The 21,968-nt window shown below is 34.5% G+C and overlaps 1 protein-coding gene across 2 annotated transcripts in view; it reads right to left on the bottom strand.

Annotated features, from left to right (window-relative positions):
• The window catches only part of HEATR5B (HEAT repeat containing 5B), an 89,611-nt gene that overhangs the window by 6,255 nt on the left and 61,388 nt on the right, over window positions 1-21,968 (bottom strand). The window contains exons 27-33 of one of the 2 annotated variants that reach the window (XM_006215538.4): window positions 19,326-19,505; window positions 12,082-12,319; window positions 10,772-11,026; window positions 9,141-9,268; window positions 5,940-6,084; window positions 5,188-5,454; window positions 3,801-4,025 (exon numbers count right to left, since the gene is read on the bottom strand). In XM_006215538.4, coding sequence (XP_006215600.1) covers window positions 3,801-4,025; window positions 5,188-5,454; window positions 5,940-6,084; window positions 9,141-9,268; window positions 10,772-11,026; window positions 12,082-12,319; window positions 19,326-19,505 — 1,438 coding nt within the window. The remainder of the gene's footprint in view (window positions 1-3,800; window positions 4,026-5,187; window positions 5,455-5,939; window positions 6,085-9,140; window positions 9,269-10,771; window positions 11,027-12,081; window positions 12,320-19,325; window positions 19,506-21,968) is intronic. The other variant, XM_072937923.1, reaches the window with a different exon arrangement.

The raw sequence follows: 21,968 nt of genomic DNA, 5'->3' as shown, positions 1-21,968 counted from the left end.
AAAGAAAGAAATAGATGTAGAAGCCAGAAAATTATCATCTTGATATTATCATAGTAATAACTGATTCAAGTACAGCAAATGCTAAAAAACACTGGGTGAAGGCTTGATAAGGGACAGACAACAGACATAGTCTTAAAGTATCTCCCTGCAAATTCTGTCCTAATTGTAAATGGGGAAAATGTCAACTTTACAGTGGAGAAACATGGCAGACACCAACTTAAGTCACTACAGTTAGGATTCTCAGTAACAGGACAAAGCAATATTATATGCCTCCTTATATGATGCACTGAGAAAGACAGCTGTACTCATAACCTGAATCTCACCATGACAAAAAAAAAGTCAGACAGTACCAAGTCAAAGAACAGTCTATAAAATAGATGGTCTGTACTCTTAAAAAACATCAATGTCATGAAAGACAAAAGCAAAGGAACTGCCTTAAAGAAGACTAAAGCATTCTTGACAACTAAATACAATGCATGATCCCGGACTGTACTCTAGATAAAAAGAAACAAGTTCTATGAAAGTCATTATTAGGACAACTGGTGAAATTTGCATATGAACAATAGGAGCCTTGTATCAATGTTAAATTGCCTAAATTTGATAATTCTTCAGTGGTTATGTAAGAGACTGTTCTTGTTCTCAGGATATCCATGAAGTATTTAGGAGTAAAGAGTCATGATGATTTCAATTCTCAAATGGTTCAGCAAAATTAATAATAATAATATTCATATGTAGATTAGAGAGTAATAAAACATATGTGGCAAATGTTAACAATTGGTGAATCTAGGAGAAGTTCACTGGAGTTCCCTATAATATTCTTGTAATTTTTTTAAACGTCTAAAATCTATTTCAAAGCTGAAGGCTTTAAAAATGAAAAAAAAAATTATAGCAATCTTAAGAGTGATTCATTACATTCAGGGAGATTTATTTGTGTGCGTATGTGTCCACATACATACACTGGTACATTTTTTAAAGTGGAAGTCTCAGGTTTTATAATATGAAATATGATTTTCACAAGGGAAATTCTCCATTATAAAACTTTTCTTGTAAAGTAAGAAATTCTGCTTACCTTGCTCACCAATACCATACAAATAAATCTGGAGTCTTGATCTCTACTTCATACTGACTATGCCTACTGAGAATTCAGTTCTGAACAGATTATCTTAGGCAAGTTAATACTCTTATACCTTTAAATTCATCTAGATGAATGAACAAGATGGGTAAAATATCAAAATCTTCTTTATAATGGACAATTAAAAAATATATGATTATTGACTATGGACACTTTCCATGAAAATGAAAATAATATTTATATTTTTAATGAATTCCTACTTTTTTCTTGTTATATCTATTTATCTGCACATAAATACATTATATGTAAATATAATTACAGCATTTAATGTTTCTTAGATTGTTAAAAATTTACCTTTAAAAGCAAAATATTAACTCACGATAAAGCTAAAATAGTTTTAGTAACATAAATAAAACTCATATAAGTTGTCCCTTCCAAATATTAATACTAAAAAAAAAAATCAGATAATAAAAATAGTATATGGTCATTGTTTAAAGTATAACAAAGGTATAGGAAAGAAAATAAAACTTGTAATACTACCATCCAGAGATAGTTTAAGTTTAATTTCTATATTTTTGATTAATTTCTTCTGGTCTGGGTTAGTCTTTTTATATATAGTTATTTATAAACATGATTTTTAATAGATATAATGGATAAATAATCCAAACGAATATATCATCATATATTTAATATTTTTCCCACTACCAGATAGTTATATTTATCACTTTAATATTTTCATTATTGTAAAACAGACTGTGATAAATAATCTTCAAAATAAGTTTTTGATCAAAGAGGTCACAGTATGAATTCTTGAAGGTTCTTTGTACATTTTGCAGAATTGATTTCCCTGTTTTAAACTCCCTTCAGCAAAGTATGAAAATGTTCTGGTACCAATTCCACCTGTACATACTCACATTTAAAAAAAAATCAGTTTTACAGGTATAAAGTTATATTATTTTGTTTTTACTTGTATTCTTTGCTTATAGAATAATGTGGCTAATTTTTTTATAGCTTGGTGGGTATCTCTATTTCCTTTTTTTAATGTGTGTTCCTTCCTTTCTTCTTTCTTATATTCAGTGTTCAACGTTTTCCTTGTAAGACTTCTTTGTATATTAATGATTATTAACACTGATAAAAATATTATTGTCAGTTTCTCATCTTTTTTTCAGCTATCCTTTGCTTTAAAAATTTTTTTCTTCCAGTTTTATTGAGATATAATAGACATACAGCACGAGGTAAGTTTAAGATGTACATCATAATGATTTGACTTACATACATCATAAAATGATTACCACAATAAGTTTAACGAACATCCACCATCTCATCTCATATAGATACAAAAGTAAAGAAATAGAAAAAAACTTTTGTCCTTCTGATAAGAACTTTTAGGATTTATCACCTGTCTTTTAATGTACATTGCTTTGACAAATAGAAGTTAAATTCTATTGTCCAAAACATTGATATTTTCCTCTGTGATATTTACCATTGACTTCCACTTACATTGTCCTTTGCTATTCTGACATAAAAGATTCACTTATATTTTCGTTTATCTATTTAAAAATTTTTACATTATCATTTTAACTTACCTTGTATTTATTCTGAGTCATGATATAAGAAGAGGGCCTAACTGGAACGGGTATCTCAAATGGCTACTGACACAAACCATTTGAAGAATAATGAATGTGCCTTTATCATGTGTTATACTCTCATGTGTATGAATGTCTGTTTTAAAGCAATCTGTTCTGTCTCATTGCCCTATCTGTTCACTCTCGGGCCCACTCCACAGTTTTAGATAGTGTGGAAATGTTTTAATAGGCAATATGGCAAATCTTTAATTTCTCTTCTTTGTTTTCAATTCTTTCACATTTACAACAGAAGTAAAATGAAATAAAAAGTCAAACACAGAAGAAAAACGGACAAAACTATGAACAAGCATTTTCCCCCAAATTAAACACAAACATGAAAAATGCTTATACTCATTAGGAAAATGAAAAATGCCAATTAAAACAATAAGAGGACGTTTTTACCTATCAGGTAGCAAAATTTAAAAGTCTGAAGTATGTATTGGTGGGGGATCATACACTGCTGGTAGAAGTGTAAATTCATGTAGCTACTTTGGAGAGCAATTTGGCAATGTCTGATAAAACTAATCTTTTTTTTTTTTTTTTTGGGTGGGTGGAGATAATCAGTTTTTTTTTTTGTTTTTTTTTTAAATGGAGGTACTGGGCATTGAATCTGGGACCTCATGCACGCTCTCTACCACTGAGCTATGGATTGACAAAATTAAGATGTGTTATCAATTCCACTGCTAGGGGTATGCCCTAGAAAATCTCATAGCTTATGTGCATGAGGACTTTACAAAGATGTTCACTGAGACAAGTTTTATAATTGGAAAAAATCAGAAAAAGTAAAAATATCCACTGACAGGGGAATGGATAATAATTGATAATATAAGTGGATAACTACATAGGAGTTCAAAACAATTATGAGTTTTATATGTCTACATCCTTTCTTTTTGGGAAAATCTCCCAATACGTATGTAAGTGCTAAGACAAAGGCATTCAGAGTCAACATCCAGAAAGGGAACTAAAATTCACATCTGAAAGATGGGACTAAAACACCTCTTTGAGTTGATTCAGCATTACACAGCAGTTTTCTGACTAGCTCCTTCAATTATTAGGGAACAGATATGCTACTAAATTTAAAAATTTAAAACTGATTAGGTTACCTGGTTGAGAATATTCTAGGATGCATGCGAGAGTGCTACGAATTAGAGCGGTCCACTGTTTTTGAGTATCCTCAGTTTTGGCCATTGAAAGTGTCACAATACTTTTGATTCCTTGAAGAGCTGCACTGACCGGGGGAGGAACCTGATTATCTGCCGACTTTATTGCTGTGTCTTTCAATATTCTTGCAATTAAAAACAGAATCGTGGGCAGGATTGTCATACATCCTGAAATAAAGACAAATCAGATTACCTCATAACTACTTCAGTTTCCATATTACAGTTGTTTCAATTGTTTATGGGGTTTTTTTTACAATTGACTGTGGCTTAATATTATTTCTTTTTCTTTTATTTGTACATTTACTGCACTATTACTATAATTCAATGTTTGAAAAAGAAAATAAGAAAGTCACAAGTTATTTCAAAGAAGACAATTAATATTTTCTTTCTTTTCCCAACTTGCCTTGTTTTTATTACTTCCAATATTTCACCTATTTAATATGTCATGCCCTTCATAATGAAAACAAAGAAGGAAGGTAGAAAAACAGAAGGAAAAGAAAAAACCTACCAAGTACTTTGAGAAGTATCTGAGAAACTTGGTGAATCATGTAGCAATTCCAAGACAAGCAATCAATCTCATTGTACTAAATCAGCCTCAGAACTATATCAGTGTACTAACCAGCCAGGAAAATAATTAAAAAAAAAAATTACAAAAAGAAATGAAAGAATCCTAGGATTTGTAGCTGAAAGAACTTCAAGATCATCAAATTCAATCTCCCACTCAATGAAAGACTCCCTTCACCACTCTCACATGTAGCCATTGTGTCTGCTTGCAAAGCTTCAATGATGGAGAATTCACTACTTTCACATCTGTAGGCTTGTGTTGAGCTGAAATTCACTTTTATATCTCCTGATACTATCTCTACCTTCTAGATAACAGAGGGGAAGTCTATTTTTTTATACAATAGTTCTTCATGTGTCTGCAGACAGCTACTATTTTTTTCAGCTGTAATTTCTTTGGTTGCTCCTTAGAGTCGGCTGTCACTCGCCTCTGGCATCTGTAGTTTGTCAGTGTTGCTGGAGCGTGGCAACCAGATTAGAAAATAAAGGGTTTAGTAATTCCACTTTATGTCTGACTGCTAACGCTCAATATCTTCCTTCAAGCTGTGGTTCTGTCTCTTTGCCAGAGTTTGAAATATATCCGAAAGGAGTATCTTGGGTTTTTGGGTTTTTAAATCTTTAGTCTTAGGCTACTTAAAAAAGACCTACTTTTCCATTCACACTGAAATTTAAGAAGAAAATAAGTCATAATAGCACTTAAAAATCAAAGGCAAGCTCATCTTTGCCTAATATAGTATAATACATTTCCAAACAGTGATCAATACTGTACCAGCAGGTGAACAAAGGGATGGTAAGTCAGAGAGTATGGTAACTGTGGCTGCCACCAAACGAGCACTTTCTTCTGACAGTCGAGTTTTAGTGGCTACATGACTTGGAGAGTCCGACATCTTGGTACTGAGATGCGGCATATGCCGAACTAAAATGAACATCAACAGTTCCATAGTTGCAAACACGAGAGATTTTCCAGGAATAAGACCACCACTGTCACCTCCTTCTCCTAATACAGGACAGGATTCTTTTTCTGTATCATCTTCATCTTGGGTGAAAAAAAAAATTGGTGAAATTCTCAGTAAAAAATAACAAATAGCAGATAAACAACACAAGAAGTATACATGATAAATTCTTTCAAAGTAATTTACAACTAAATGTCTAACTGATGCTGTGTCTTTCTTGGAATAATTCTCTGCCTTACTAGAATTCTGTTTACTGATCTCTCCCTTAAAAGTAAAGGGCAATTAATTTTTTACTTTGAAAACTTTTGTTAGGTATTTTTATTAGAAATATATTTCATAATAGGAGTAACACATATGTTAGGCTGAAACATATGAAGTTGATAGTTTTGAAGGTGAAAAATAGTTAAAAACAAGCAGTTTCATTTGGTTCTTTCTAATGAAAGCAAAATCAATTGCAAATCTTCTAAATGTATGGTTAACTTTTTAAATTAAAAACTACCTGGCATTAATATTTCAAATTAGAGTACAAATAAATCTCTTCAAAGTTAGTGTAATTTCTAGCACTCACTTAGAGTGTTTCTCTTTTCCTGCAAATAATCCTGAGCAGCTCTTACTATCTGTTGTACAACTCCAGTCACCAGCAGCTGGACGGATGGCGGATTCCAGGTCAATAGGAGGCGGTGCAAAACACTCAGCAACTCAACACCAATCAGCTATTATAAATTAATAGAGAGAAATTAATTTTAATTTCAAAAGATACATTTATATTATTAAGCCTAAGAAAATACACATGTAAAAATAAATTTGGTAGCTAAAATTAATACGTAGGACTATGTAGCAAATATAACAATCTTGAGAAATGGTCATATTTTATCCCAACATATTTTCAATCAACAAATTACTTTATTATTTATATATTTAAATAATTTTTACATTTTAAAATGATCATTCTCCTATTTCTTTCCTCTTTTGGACTAAAGAGCATTGCTAGAGTCCAGTACCACTAAATTTATAATTTCGAACCTAAGACCCAAGAGTAGTCTACTGGAGATTCTGAGCTTTCTGGTGAGTCTCTCTCAGACCCATCTCAGAACTATTAAAAATTTTCATACTTCACTACCCACTTTAAAAAGGCCTCTTACTCACAACCTTCCACATTAAACCCATCCGATGTACCTGTTTCAAATTTTTAAAGAGGGAGAAAAAAACTAACTGTAACCAAAACCACCTTTACCTCTTTTCTTAAGATCAAGTGTCCAGCCCCTTATCCAAGGCTGATTAATCTTTCCTCATGGTCTTCCTATCCCATCCTGTTGGACTCCCCAAGGTTACCACCAAGACCTCAATCATACCCCATATGTCATCAACCTCTCTCTCTAGCCAGGCTTGCTTCCCACTGTAAGTATCCACTCAAGTCTTTCCTATCTAATTTCCCCCAACACCTCAAAAAACCTCTCAGATCCTCTTTTCTGCTGCCATATTCTCTCCTATCTGTCTCTGTCATGTTTCTTCCTTTCCCAGACCAAATGCTTCCCCTTCCTTCATCCACTCATTCACTCTTTGGTCTTCTATAATCTGGCTCTATCCACCGGAGAAAATGCTCTGCCTGAAGTCACCAATAACCTCCTCTAGACTTCCTTCTGTCCTTATTTACTGGCTTTGGTTTGTTTTGATACTGTTGTCTGTCTTCGAAACTCTTTGTTGTCTTCAGTAACTCTGTTCTCTTTGGTTCTCTGCCTCCCTCTTCAGTAGTCTCCACTGCTGATTTACTTCCCTCATCTCAAATCTTATTTGCTATTCATCCCTAAGGTTACAGTCTTGGCCCTCTCTCCTTCTTCCTTATTCAGTTTTCCTAGGCCAGTGGGTCGTCGTCTCTCTAGAATTATGAAAACAGCCTCATAATGATCCTCCCTCCTCCCTTCTCATGTCTTACAAACAACCACTACAAGATTGACAGAGTGATCAAATCTAGGTGTACTGTATTTCTGCGGTACAAATTTAATCATGTAATTCCTCTATTTAAATCTTTTTAATGATTCCCTGTCGCTTTCAAGAGAGATTTTTAAACCATTTAACACGCAATAAAGAAATCTTCAAGATTTAGCCTTTATCCCATCGTTCAGCCTGACGCCAACATGTTCCAGTCACCCCAGCCACAGTAAATGATAGTAGTGCCCTTGAATCTGTCATGTTCTCTCACTCCTCCTTGTCTTCGTATTTGCTATTCTCCTCAAAAGGAAAGCCCATCCTTCCTGCTCTGCCTCACTAATCCACTTTTAGGATTCAATACAACCATTATCTCCTGTGAGAAGCCATCCCCCCTTTTTTGAAATGTTTGCTTATGTGTTGATTTACTTACTTACTTTCATCGAGGTATAGCTGACATAACATTAGACTAGTTCCAGATGCCATGCCATCCTTCCTTTTCCTGTAAGAATGGCAGCGCTCCTCATCTCTAATCTCATTACACCTTTACACACACTGGCACTTAACATGTTGTACTAATCTCCTAATTAAGGTGCAGTAAAACCATCTTTAATAGCCTCAAACTGTCTGGTGCAGGACAAAGTAAAAGTTGTTGGGTGAATGAAGAAAATTGATGAGTCACTGTACTCAGATAATGTTAAAATACAGGATCCATCTCAGAAATAATCCATTCTGTTGTAAAACAACGCTTGAGTAAATAAATCATTACTAAGTCCAAAAATAACTAAATATTTAGGTGTGAGACATTATGTTAAAACTAAGATAACTGAGTGCAAACATAATAGTCCCTCTTCATTCATAGATTAAATTTTATCCGGGGGGAGGGTACAGCTCAAGAGGGGAGGGTATAGCTCAAGTGGTAGACTGCATGCCTAGCATGCACAAGGTCCTGAGTTCAATCCCTAGTACTTCCTCCAAAAATAACTAAACTTAATTATCCCTCTGCCAAAATTTTTTAAATGATAATTAAATAATACAATAATAAATAAATATTAAAAAATCAGTAAATTAAAAAATTTAATTTTATCAGTTTGCCTATTTGAAAACAGCCCTCAAGTTTCTTGCAGCCGTCTGTAGTTTAGCTGAGGCACAGCTTCAGGCTCCGAGACTGGGGTACAAGAAGAGCTCATCAGTGAGTGAATCTTGTAATCACACAGCATGTGCAAAATTAAACTGACATAATACAACAATTTCTTTTTATCTCTTTGTGTTTTATGAAAAATCACCTCAAGTAATACCACTTGGTAGTGATTGTGTCCACAGAAATCATTGCTATTATGAAAGTAAAATAATTTCTAATTAAAAAGAATAATAAATCCACTGGTCGCTTGGTTCTGTAACATGAATAAAATCCTCTAAATACTCCACACAGAAATTAGAAACAGCGATTCACTGAACTTTTTAAATGAATATTTGAGCCAGTGCAAAAAATTTTCATTAATTGAGAGATAAAACTTAATCAAACATTTAAAAGTGACATAATTTATTTAACAGCTTAATGAATTACTTCAGCCCTTTATTAGTGGAATCATTAACTGGGGCTGAAGGCATTCCTTATATTTTTAGGTGTACTTGACTGCTGATGAACAAGAGATCAAAGAAGGCAGACTGACAACCTCTAGTCCAGCTGTGTCTGGTCTTCCAACATTCAATATAGGGTCTTAGACAAAGCCAAAATCCTGAACACTTACTATGTAGTACTTATTTCATATGTGAGAAAATATCTCATGATAAATATGATGAAAACAAAGCATAAATTATCTATTGTAGAAATATACTGTACCTGATCTTCTGCAATATGGATTCGGGCATAAGGAGAATCCAGCAAGGTGTGTAAGGCCTGCAGACATGCTGTAACATGTTCAACAGGCTCCTCAGGTCTTGGGGAACAGAGGAACTGTATACTCACACCTGCAATGTACAAGGCAAAAACATGGATTTGTTAACATAAAACACTTTGTTGCTTTGACACCACTTAAAAAAAAACTTTTATCTACTTATTTTTTCCCAGATTACTTTAACATACATTTATTAATGCCTTAAAGTGAGTTCAAAATAATTTTCAAAATAAGCAGCCAAACTTAGCATGGGGTATAACTTTGCAATTAGGTTAATAATCACATAAGAGAGGGTGGGATTTCCAAGGTCATCAGGTTGATTAAGAAGACATTTAAAGACATTCTAAAATAATACATTAAGAATAAATTCATGAAAATTATAAAACTGTCATTAAATGATTGTCAAAGAATTTTTTCACACAAATTTTTAAAATGGCAAGCTACACGAGGCACAATGTGTGTCATGATAACAACTGCTCTTAATTTATGTGAGGGTAAGGTCATTCCTTTGGAAGCCTTACATGTTTTCATTTATGAGATCTCCCGACAAATTCTATAATTTTACCTTATCATTTGTATTCCTCCCTCACCCTTGCCTTCCCGAAAACATAAGAGCTTCATCAGAATGTAAAATTCTTAAATGTTAAAAGAACATCTATAAAGCAATTATAAATAAGATTTATTCTAATTAGCTTTAATTTTACATTTTATTATTTTGTCATGGGACAATATGTTAAGTACCAAGTAAAAAGAAAACTTCTTGTTGAAAAAGAAAGTTTAGTTTTTTTCCCTAAAAATTATTCAATACAGCTCTGTCAGTGAACATGGCAGAGAATTTTTAAAGAGCAGTTTTTAATAATTAAACTTTTATATTAAAAATTCAGTTAATTTAGAAAATGTGCTAAAAATCCTCTTTTTACTATTCCTTCTCTGAACTGTACTATATAAAATTTTTCCAAGGATTAAAATAAAAGATATGAAGGAATTCAAATCATGCCACACCAAAATATACCTCCTTGGCTGAAGGCACTTGAGAAATAGCAGACACATACAGGGCTCTCTGACCCCCTTTCTACTTAAAAGCAGGTCATAAAATTTCTCATGAGAAAGGTGCCCTCCCTGTAGCACGAGAACATTCTTATCGCCAGAGACTGGGAGCTGATGTTGAAACAGATTTGTCCAAACAAACCTACTAAAGTGAGCCTGATCTCCCATTAGTTTCCCCATATATTTTCTAGTCACTGTCCCACAACTTACTGCCCCTAGCCCAAACCCCTTTGCTTTGTCACATCTCCACAATTTACTCTCGTCTGTGTAAAATGGTATACAATCTGTTGGGCCTAATGGCTTATCCAGGTCTTCATTTTCCTTCTAAAGACAGGTAAAAATAGTAAATACATGTACATGTAAAATTAAATACATGTACATGTAAAAATATTAAATAAACTTGTATGCTTTTCTCCTGTTAATGTGTCTTATTTATGTCAGTCTAATTCTCAGGCCAGTCACAGAACTTAAGAGGGTATGAATTTTCAAAAGTAGTACACCTAGAAATACATTAACATGGCTTACCTACCTAAAATCAGGTGCATTCTGTCTTTGTTAATTTCTGGCAAAGATTTAGCACTAGGTGTTGCACTTGATGCTTGGTTTAAACTGACAGGTGTAGAACGTTTCTGTAAACCAGATACTGCCGCTGCTTCTGCTGACTCTGAACATGTAAATCCTGTGCTATTTAACCAAAGTGCCACTGCATGGAGAATGGGAGCCCAGGAATTTCGATAGTGAAGTCGAGCTGTATCAATGGTCTCAGGAGTATAAAATGCACCACCTATAAAGCAATCAAATCAATCAAAAATATTATTTCTATTTTAGTAAGTATTCACTTACTAAAAATACCCATCACATACTGTCTTAGCACATCTGGGCTGCTGTAAGAAAATACCACAGACTGGGTGGCTTATAAAAAACAGAAATATATTTCTCACAGTTCTGGAAGCTGGAAGTCTGAGGTCAAGGTACCAGTACGGTTGGAGGTTGGGTGAGGGCCCTCCTGCTTCACAGCCAGGGCCTTCTTGCTGTGTTCTCACACGGTGGGAGGGGCTGAGGAGCTCTGCGGGGCCTCTTTTACAAGGGGACTACTCCCACTTATGAAAGCAACACCCTCACGACCTAAGCACCTCTCAAAGGCCCCCCTCCTAATACTCAGATCACAGCACATACAAAAGAGCAATTTGGACAAGCAGATTCTCCTACAGAGTTACCAAAACTAGCGTCTTTCCTGGAGCTGCTGACCTGGAGTGCCTGGTACTTCCTAGATGATGCTAGGGCTTCTAGCCTTTCCTCTGCTTAATGCTGATGCTACTAAGTGCCCTCTCCCTTTCCCTACCCGTAGTCACAGGCCTCCTCTTCACTGTCGCCAGCGACTCTTAAAACCCTTATCACCTTCCCGTTCTCTCATAAGCAAAGGAACTCGGTCTTTTTTCTTTTTTACTTTTCTGCAAAGTCTTCCCTTCCTCCTGTTTTCTCTATCAAACTGAAGACTTCCTCATCTGTCCCTGCACACACACACTGACCAACACAGCAATATACTTCATCATGGTTAGGCACAATGACTTGTTACACATAGTTATTTAGAGTACTCTAGCTCATACAGTTATTACTATAACAATGAGAACATTTTTGCTTTGGCTAACAAATAAGTCTACTGCTGTATTTGAATCCACAAATTAAATATGGATGCTCTTAAATGAGAGAATGTCAAGTTTAAGACCACAGAAATTTAAGATGTTATTATTACTACTGTAGCTAACTTCCACCAATTCCATTTTGCTTAACTACTACTTTGAACTCCATTAAAAGCAAAACTCTGAATGCAGTACTTACCATCTGGGGGGAGCTGACTGGCAAATTCTGCTGGTAAAGTTAAAAGCGCATAGTCTTTTAATGCTGCCAACCACAGGCGGCTGAGTGTTGGCAGTTCAGGTTGTACAAGTGTTATTAAACTATCTGGTGGCAGTTCATCTATGGTACCATAATCATCATCGTCATCCTCAGTATTTTTAATTGCTCTTTTTGGTTTTGACTCTGCTTCCTTTTTAATATTCATAGCAACCACATATACCTAGTAAGATATTCAGGAGGAGAAAATAACAAGGCATAATATTAAGAAATGATATATCCTAAGTTGTTATGATTATTCAGTTGAACCATCAAAAGTAACTGAGTACAGATACTAGAAAGTAAACAACTTCAGGATTTCCTGATAACCTCAAAAGAATAAATTCCACCTGCTTTGGAGGCAATCTTTTTTTTTTTAATAGATCTGACTTCTGACTATTCCTTTCATAGCGTATTCCTTGAGTAGGGTTCTCTGAATTTTTTCTGGCTTCTCTTGTTCTACTTTACAAAGCACCCTTTTATATGTGGTTTTCTCTCTCTCTCTCTCTCTCTCTCTTTTTTTTGCCATAGGATATAACTTCCTGTTTACTGCCTTTGCTTTCATAGACTTATTAGACACAATCAGCCAGCATTCAAAGAAAAAAGCTGAGAGGGGGAGGGGTCATAGCAAGAATTTCCATAAATATCCTTCAAAATCTCTTCTTACATAGTCCTTAAGTGATATTTAGCATTCTAGTCCTTGCAACAGATGGCCGAGCCAAGAATATAATTTACTGGCCACATATATTATCTGTATCTTTTCTCTTCATTTTGTAAACCAAAAAAAGATGTATAATAGCAACTTCCTAAAATATAATCTTAAAGATTCCTCCTTGTTGAAGTTTCTTTTGTTCGTTTGTTTTCTTCCGTTTCTGCACATACATTTAGGCTTTGGCAACTGGCATACAGATGAATTACACATCAATGAAAAAGCAAAAAAACAAGGGGGTGGGCCGGTGGGGAGTAAGAGTAAGAAAGAAAATTGCAGTACATAAAAATCTTGAGAAACCAATTTACCCCACACAGTGTTTCTTTCACTGTACGTAAGAGGAAGTCTATGTATGTGAACAGGGATACTAGCTTCTTGATGGCAAGGTCTTATCTCTGTTCCTACGACAAGCAGACAGCTATGGCACAGTAAAGGACTAAGTTTAGACTATGATTACAAGAAACGATGAATCCTCATTTTTGAGGAAAAGCATTCCTTAACACTGCGATGTTCTTTAACAGTTAGTTACAGTCAGTTAGTTATACTAATACCTGACAATTAGAAGCAGGAACTAATTTCTGGAGTGAGGACTTTGAATTTTAAGTCAAAAATATACCATATTAATATTTTCTAGTGGTTTTAAGCTTGCTTTCTTCCTCTAGATTATTATGCTGGTATCTTAAGAAAGTGTTTTAATAAGCACTCATAAGTATACTCGGCCATTCACTCATCAAATCCTTACCAAGTACTGACTGTTGTCTTGCATTTGATATTGTTCTACGACCTGAGGCAACAAAGACAAATAACACCTATATACCAAATATGGTTTTCACCTTCCACAAACTCGCAAACTAATATAATGATGGGAGAGTGAGAAAAGCGCTGTGAGAAGGGATTTGTTTTAATGATCTCTCTTCCCCACCTCACTACGCACGTGCTCAGGTACAGTGCCTGGCACCTAACAGACACTCAACGGTTTGTGTAATGAATGAATAAATCACAGGGAGCACCAAGGACGGAGGAATCTTAATGGAGTATGAAAGAGGAGAGACAGGATTCAAAGACAAAAGTTCACCTGTTCACGAAGATGGAAGGTGGAGTTCCAGGCAGAGGGGAGAGCAAGAGCAAGAGCACAAGGAGAAGGAAACAGCGGGGCATTCTAATGAAACTGCAAGTGTTTGGATTAGACTGAGCACAGAATATAAGGCCGAAGTAGTTGAAGATTTTACCCTGTTGGTAATGGGAAAGCAAAGGAGTCACTGCAGGATTTAAAGGTCAGATGTATGTATTTTCCCTTGACTTTTAATTTTATTTTCAAAATTATACCATAAAAAGTTTGGAAAATGAAACTTCAAAATTATTCATAATCCCTATTTCCAGGTTTTCACATTCTGACTTTGTAAGTAGTAGTTCTGTTGTATAGAAAATTTTGTATTTAATTTTACCTATTAACATATTATAAGGGTTTCTATATGACTACTAGTTTTCATAACTATTATTCTTAAAGGCTGTGGTGGAAGACATACACCTAACAATTTTCCTATAGTTGAAATTTTACATTTACTTCTGATTCTTTACTTAGGCTTGCGAATCTTAGAAAGATGAGACATAGTTTTCAAAGACAAAAGGTGTTCAGTTCTTCACATTGTAAGTAACATTCCAAGTAAACATTTTTGTAAACATCTCTCTTTTTCATATTTTAGATATTTTCCCCTAGGACAATGTCCTAGAAATGAAATTACTGGGTCAGTGATTATAAATACTTTCACGGCTCTGAACAGACACTGTCAAATGCTTTCTAAAAGGGTTCTGTATTTTACACTGCTATCTGTAATCTGAGAATATATACTTTAGAACTGTTTTTAAACAAATTTTGTGCTTATTTTTCTTATTAGGTATTATACAAGAAATACAGAAAAATCAGAGGCATAAGTAAAATGAAGAAAATAAAACTACTCACAATCCTACCACTCAGATCTAACACTGTTAACATTCTAACCATGTTATATATACATACTCACAGTCTTTTAAATAAAATGTTTGTATATAATGTCTAAATCAATTTTCTGCTCACTTAATACAATCATCTTTGGGTCAAGAAATACATTTATTTCTATTTCCTTGAGAACAATAAATAATATCACCATCAACATCTTTAAGGCAGAATCTTTGTATATATCCTTGATATTCCTTAGGATAAATTGATCAACTAATGTGCACAGTTTTAAAAAGTTTTTTGATATGCGGTTGACCCTTGAAAAGCATAGGTTTGAACTGTGCGAATCCACTTATACACGGATTTTGTTCAATAGTCAATACTACAGTACTGCACGATCCACAGTTATTGAATCCACGAATGTGGAACCACGAATATACAGAGGGATCACATACATAGAGGGCTGACTGTAAGTTACAGGCAGATTTCTGACTACGTGGAGGGTCTATGCCCCTAACTCCGGCATTATTCAAGGTCAACTGTAATCATCCTTTAGAAGAGTTTTACTGATACTATCATTTAAAGAATCATGCTAATTTAGTTGAGAAATGTTTTTTATCTCCTCCCCTCATATGTTTATTTGTAGCTTGGTTTCCTCTTTGTGAATTATCAGTTCATATTATTTGCCCAAATTTGCATTTTAGAATGATTATTGTGAGAATCTGTGTGGGAACTGGGGGGAGGAAGGAGACTAGTAGTAGAAAAAAAAACAAATCAGGATGCAAATTGCATAGAATAGGTGGCAGATGATGAGGACTCTAAGGCAGTGGGGAAAGAGAACAAATATATAGAGATGGAAAAGGTATAAATGATCTATTGCTAAATTAAAAAGATAGTTGCTACATTGAAAGAGATTCCATTTTTATTTTGAAACTAAAGATATAGATAGATACACACATATACATACACACCCATTATACAGACATATAAATGATTTATATGTGTACATATGCATAGTAATATATACCAACATATTAGCAGTAGTCACCTCTGGGTGATAAGATTACAGATTAGCTTTATTTTCTTTTTTATACTTTTTCTCTACATTCTGAATTTGCGTAGTGAGCATATGGACTCTTATTATCAGAACAAAATTACATTATTTTTCAACATATTAATGAAGTAAAATAAATAGGAACCTGAGTTACTAAGTAGATGTAAGATGAGGGGGTTTGAGGAAAAAGAAGTAGTCATGACTGATACCTAGGTTCTGGTCTGAAGACAGAAGGTAGGACCATTAGTAGGGATAAGGGGGGAAAAAGGGGAATGAGAAAACAGATACCTTATTTTAGACATGTAGGGTATGTGGTAGTTATGGGTCATTCAAGTGGAGATGTTCCATAAACAGACAAAAATAAGGGACTGGAATTTAGGAGAGAGCTTTGGGTGAAAAAGTAGATTTAGAATCTTTAATATACAAGTAAAAGCTATAGGGCATGGGTATGGATGAGACAGCCCAGAAAGAATGAAGAATGAATACTATAACAGGGGGCCTATAGCCAATATTTAATAGTAACTGTAAATGCAGTATAACCTTTAAAATTGTGAATCACTATATTGTACACCTGTAACTCATATAATATTGTACTTCAACTATAATTGAATTAAGAAAAAGTATGAAGAGTGAGAAGAGGGACAAGGAAAATACCAACTTTTAAAAAGCAGGTAGGCTAAGAGAAGCTAGCAAGTGAGGTTGATAAGGAACAATGAAAAGGAAAGAGCAGAACCAAGGCAGTAGTGTCACAGAAGTCAAGGAGAACAAAGGATTTCCAGAGGACACAACATCACAGGCTGTAGAGAGGCCAAATAAGAAAGAGGCTGAAAAGTGTCCAGTGAAGTGGAGAATTACAATATTTGCAATTTTAGTGAAGTAATTTCAGTGGAATGGTGAGAGTAAACCCAGACTGCAGAGGACCGAAAAGCAGGTGACTAAAGAGTGGAGGATATGAAGATACTGAACTACTTCAGTGCAACTGAGATGGGAAGAGGTGAGTATGCAGAAGCAGCAGCTGAGTCAGGGGAGAATGTAGGCAAGGAAAAAGAGCACGTAGAAGGAGACGCTGAAAGCACACAGAGGGGCCACATACCTGATAGCCCGAAGCCTGGAACAGCCCCATCCTGAGTCATGCCTCCTAACACCCACTCTCATCTTCCAGGTCTCAACTCAAGTATCACTCTCTCCAAGAAGCCTCCTCTGAACCCCCAGACTGTTCTAGGTGCCTCTGTCATGTGTTCACAACAGTCTGTACTTCTCCTATGATAACGCTCAGTATTTCTGTTGCATACACTTGTCCACTAGTTTGTCTTCCTCAGTAAAAGTAGAACATTTGTCAAGTTCACCAGTGTATTCTCAACTGCTACCCTGGCACAGAGCTGGTGTTCAATAACACTTTGTTGAATGAATCAGAGAGTGGGAGGTAAGAGAATGAGAAAAGGTAATCCTGGGTTACGGGAAAACTTTAAAATAATAATAATTATTATATTAATCACAGCTGATAACATTCATTGTGCATGCTTAATGGGTTGGGTATTGAGAAAGTCATTATTACCTCTTTTACTTCACAATATAATCCCATGAAATGTACATAATTATTATCCATACTTGAGAGTTGAGAAAACAGGTTTAGAGAAGCAGTTAAATAATCCACCAAAGGTCACACAGGTAAAAGAACAGTGATCAACTTATATAAATACAAAGACTTGAATTTGAAGTAACAATCTCTAGAGTTGGAAAACGAACATCCTCAATTTTCTGAGTAAAAAAGTAGAAGCAAAGATAGACCTTGAGTAGAGAAAACTAGAATGTGCTGGGCCTTTGAGGAAAAGGACTCAGGAAAGGAAGCTAAGCAAGGAGAATAGCTTAGATAACATCACAGGCTGAGGCTTGAGGTGCAAATCATTTAAAATAATACAACCAAGTTACCCCACAATAAGAAAAGAGTTTCAAATTAAAATGTGCATTAATAATTTAGTTGAGGTTTTAACTTCTAACTTCTAAACTTCTAAAAACCAATTATTTATCTTCCATTCTGTGCCAGATGCAATGCTTGGACTTTTTATATACATCACCTTACATGAAGATATTACTGTATTTCCATGTTATAATAAAAAAAAAAACTGAGGATCTGAGAGATCAAATCACTTGACCAAAGTCACAAAGATGGTAAATTATAAAGACAGAACTTGTTCTAGGGCCTTTAATTCAACATTTAATGCTGTTTATACTGAACTACGCCAGACTTCCTGGTAGGTGAATCAAATGCAAGTCAGCAGAGAACCAGCTAATTGGCAAATGATCTTATGATCATCAAACTACATAATGGTCTCTTCATTTAGGGGAAATAATAAATGGGGTTGGGGAATTAAGAACAAATTTGGAAGCTATTTTTTTTAAATAAAAAAAATCACTCAATCAACTGGAATGTAATTTCTAGAGACAAGAAAAGTAGTAGTAAGTTTTAGTTAACAATTAGATATGTGAAAATTAAAGAGTTTCTATTAATTTCAAAGTGAGAAAACAATCATATTATAGTATCTAACTACTGTCCACCTAAAATTATTGATTTGCATTAATTTGAAAAAACTAAAATTTTATTAATAAGAACAAACATTTTATCAATGCAAATATTTTACTTGTCTAAGCCAAAAAAATGGCATCAGGGTAAAATAAAGGAACATTCAAGGATGCTCTATGCAAACAACTTGATCTAAAAATCAGAGAGAAAAACTAATTTCCACAATACCTTATTGCTCTATTTTCCCTTCTGTGACAAACAAAAATCCACAAAAACCCAGGGGTTTTTATATAAACTATTGTCATCTGGATGTCACATTCTTTGAGCCAGCAATTACCTATTAGGTGGTCACAGGCTGCTGATACCATGGAAATAGGGAAGTGAGATACTGGGTTGGCCGAAGAAGGAATAAAGAGCTACTTGAAATACCTGAGTACAGACGATAAGAATTTGAAAGCAACTAGCAGAAGGAATTTAGAAAAGTCAATTTAAAACAGTATCATTATTTTTTAAAAGTGGCTGTGGGAATTAAAGTGGTAAAACCAGCTGTTAAAAAATAAAACATACAAGCAAACAAAAAACCCTGTAGCCTCAGTATTGATCCATGGTGGCAAGTCTCCTGAAATTTAATCAAATAAAAGATTCTTGGCATAAAATTTTTCTATTATTTATATTCGCAAGTTTTCTCTGCCTAATTTTTTCATAGTAAGAAGAGCCCTTGTTCAATATAGATGTTTTCAAAAAACTGATTGAAAATATAATTTTCAAAGGTTCCATAAGTTTTTTTAAGACAGAAATGTATATGTATTTCAGTGAGAAAGAGCAAATAACTGATTTTCAAAAAAAATTCCATACCAAAGGTCAGTTAAAATAAAAAAAAAAAAGAAACAACTTCATTTTTAACTAAGAGGAATATAAAAACATTTGCTCATGGATGGAGAAATGATTAAAAAAAATAGGCCATGGTTACCTCTGCCCATGCTTTGAGAACGGCCAGTTTTTCCATGGTTGTGGCGCTCTCTCGGTACAGTTGGCTGGAAGATCCTTTTCCAGCCTGAACTTTGTCCAGAGAAGAAACAAGTAAATTGTGTACTCGGCGGAGATCACTGAGATCACTGACAACTCCACTTCCAATCCATGTACTACATACCTAGCCAGAGAAAAAAATATTAATTTTATATTAAAAAGTTAGCATTAAACATGTAAGAGAATAGAATAAATATGATTTTTCCCCTAGGAGAAGAAACACAAAAACAAAACAAGTGAACAAAACAAAACAAAAAAATCTCAACACTATATTTTAATATTTTTTTAATGAAAAATCAACAGCAAGTATTACGGAATTTATTGTAATGTGGAAAACAAAACAATATTTACTTATCATGTTTCCATTGTCTAACTTCTCAAAAATTTTAACAGGAAAAAATCTCTAAATCAGTTCAGTCATGAATAATTCATCAACATTTGTTTATTATAGGCAAAAGGTTATTCTGAGTGCTACAAAAGAGATTAAAAACACAAAAAAGTAAAGGGAAAAAATTTAGTCCCTGTACTCAGGTAAACAGATTAAATGAACATATGAAAATATTCTATGAATGTCATATTATACTTAAAAAAAGAGAAAAAACAGATTAATTCTGACAGGAGAAATGGGAATATTTAGCTATCAGGAAGTTTTGTGTGTATAGGTGCAGGGGCATTTCATGGAGGAAGAGACAAGATTAGGAGGGTTAACTGGGATCACATTACAGTATAATTTAAATTCTATGTGAGCTGAATTCAGACTTGTTCTGTAGGCAATCATGAGTTTTCAAGGCTTCTGAGCAGAGGAATATTATTAGAATTGTGCTTTAGGAAAAATAATTGAATACCAAGGATAGGAAAGAATGCATTTAGACAGTAAGCAATGTGTTCAGTTATGTGATTATTATATCATGGAACAGAGATAATATGGCTCAAACTGGGAGTGGAATGAAAAGGGAGAGGCATCTGAGAAAGACTTGGAAGTAGAAATGACAGGATTTGGAAATCAATTACATATATTTAGCGAGAGGGGGCAGCATGCAAAAGTATGAGGTGATAATCAAAGATCACCAAATTTTGATTGCCAAAGCTTCTAAGTTGGATGACTGGAAGAAAGGTGACACCCTTGCTTAAGAGAGATAACATATGAACACAGGAAAGTGATGGAGATGGGAAGTTAAGAGAGCATGATTTTGACTGTGAACATTATGACATTATGAGTTCAAAGTACCAGTAAGAGGCACCTGGAAAGATATTCAGCAGACAGTTGGAAACATGGGTCTGGAATTCAGAAGCAAAGACAAAGGTAACTATGTAGATCTGGGAATCCTTCACACCAAAGTGGTCATTAAAGCAATGGTACTAGGTAACTTTGTTCAAGGATTGAGTATTTAAAAAAAAGTCTTAAGGACAGAACACAGGGAAAATAACTAACCTTAAGAGACAAGTGGAATAAGAATAAACAATGAAAGAAATTGAAAAGAAGATGCCAGAAAAGCAAAAGGAAAACCAGGCAAGTGTGGTGATACTGGAACCAAAGAAAGAATGTCAAGAAGGAAGGGGTGGTCTCATAGTGCTTCTTTTTTTTTTTTCCAATTCAATAAAAGATTTTTTAAATTCTACAGTGCTTTACCATTTTCAAAAGTTTCACATACATGATTTCATATAATCCCATAACAACCCTTTCCCCCCCCACCTCTGTATTGCCCCTCCCCCTCCCTTCTCCCCACTGGTAACCACTAGTTTGTTCTCTACATCCGTGAGTCTGCTTCTTTTTTGTTTTATTTACTAGCTTGTTGCATTTCTTAGATTCCACATATAAGTGATATTATACAGTATTTGTCTTCCTCTGTCTGACTTATTTCACTTCGCATAATATCCTCCAACTCCATCTATGTTGCTGCAAATGGCAAAATTTCATTCTTACTGAAACATTATGCTGTACACAAGAAATTAAAACATTGTAAATTGACTATACTTCAATTTAAAATAAATACAATTTCATTCTTTTCCATGGCTGAGTAGCATTCCATTGTGTGTGCATGTGTGCTTGTATGTGTGTGTGTGTATACCACAGCTTCTCTGTCCATTCATCTACTGACAGATGCTTAGGTTGCTTCCATATCTTGGCAACTGTAAATAATAAATACTGCTATCAGCAATGAGGTGCATGTATCTTTTTGAATTAGTGTTTTTGTTTTTTTCAGATATATATCCAAGAGTGGAATTGCTGGGTCATATGGCAATTCTATTTTTAGTTTTTTGAGAAATTCCATACTGTTTTCCATGCTAGCTGCACCAATTTATATTTCCACCAACAGTGTACAAGGGTTCCCTTTTCTCCATCCACATCCTCACCAACCATTTGTTATTTGTGTTCTTTTTGATGATGGCCATTCTGACCAGTGTGAGGTGATATCTTATTGTGGTTTTAATTTGCATTTCCCTGACGGTTAGCAATGGCTGAGCATCTTTTCATGTGACTACTGGCCATCTGCATTTCCTCTTTAGAGAAATGTCTATTCAGTTCTTCTGCCCACTTTTAAATCTGGTTGCTTTTTTTTTTTTAATTCTTTCATTTATTTTTAAC

The sequence above is a fragment of the Vicugna pacos genome, chromosome 15, assembly GCF_048564905.1.
Source record: "Vicugna pacos chromosome 15, VicPac4, whole genome shotgun sequence".
NCBI lineage: Eukaryota > Metazoa > Chordata > Mammalia > Artiodactyla > Camelidae > Vicugna > Vicugna pacos.
The sequence above is the reverse complement of the archived record's forward strand: the minus strand, read 5'-3'. Positions and strand labels throughout refer to the sequence as shown.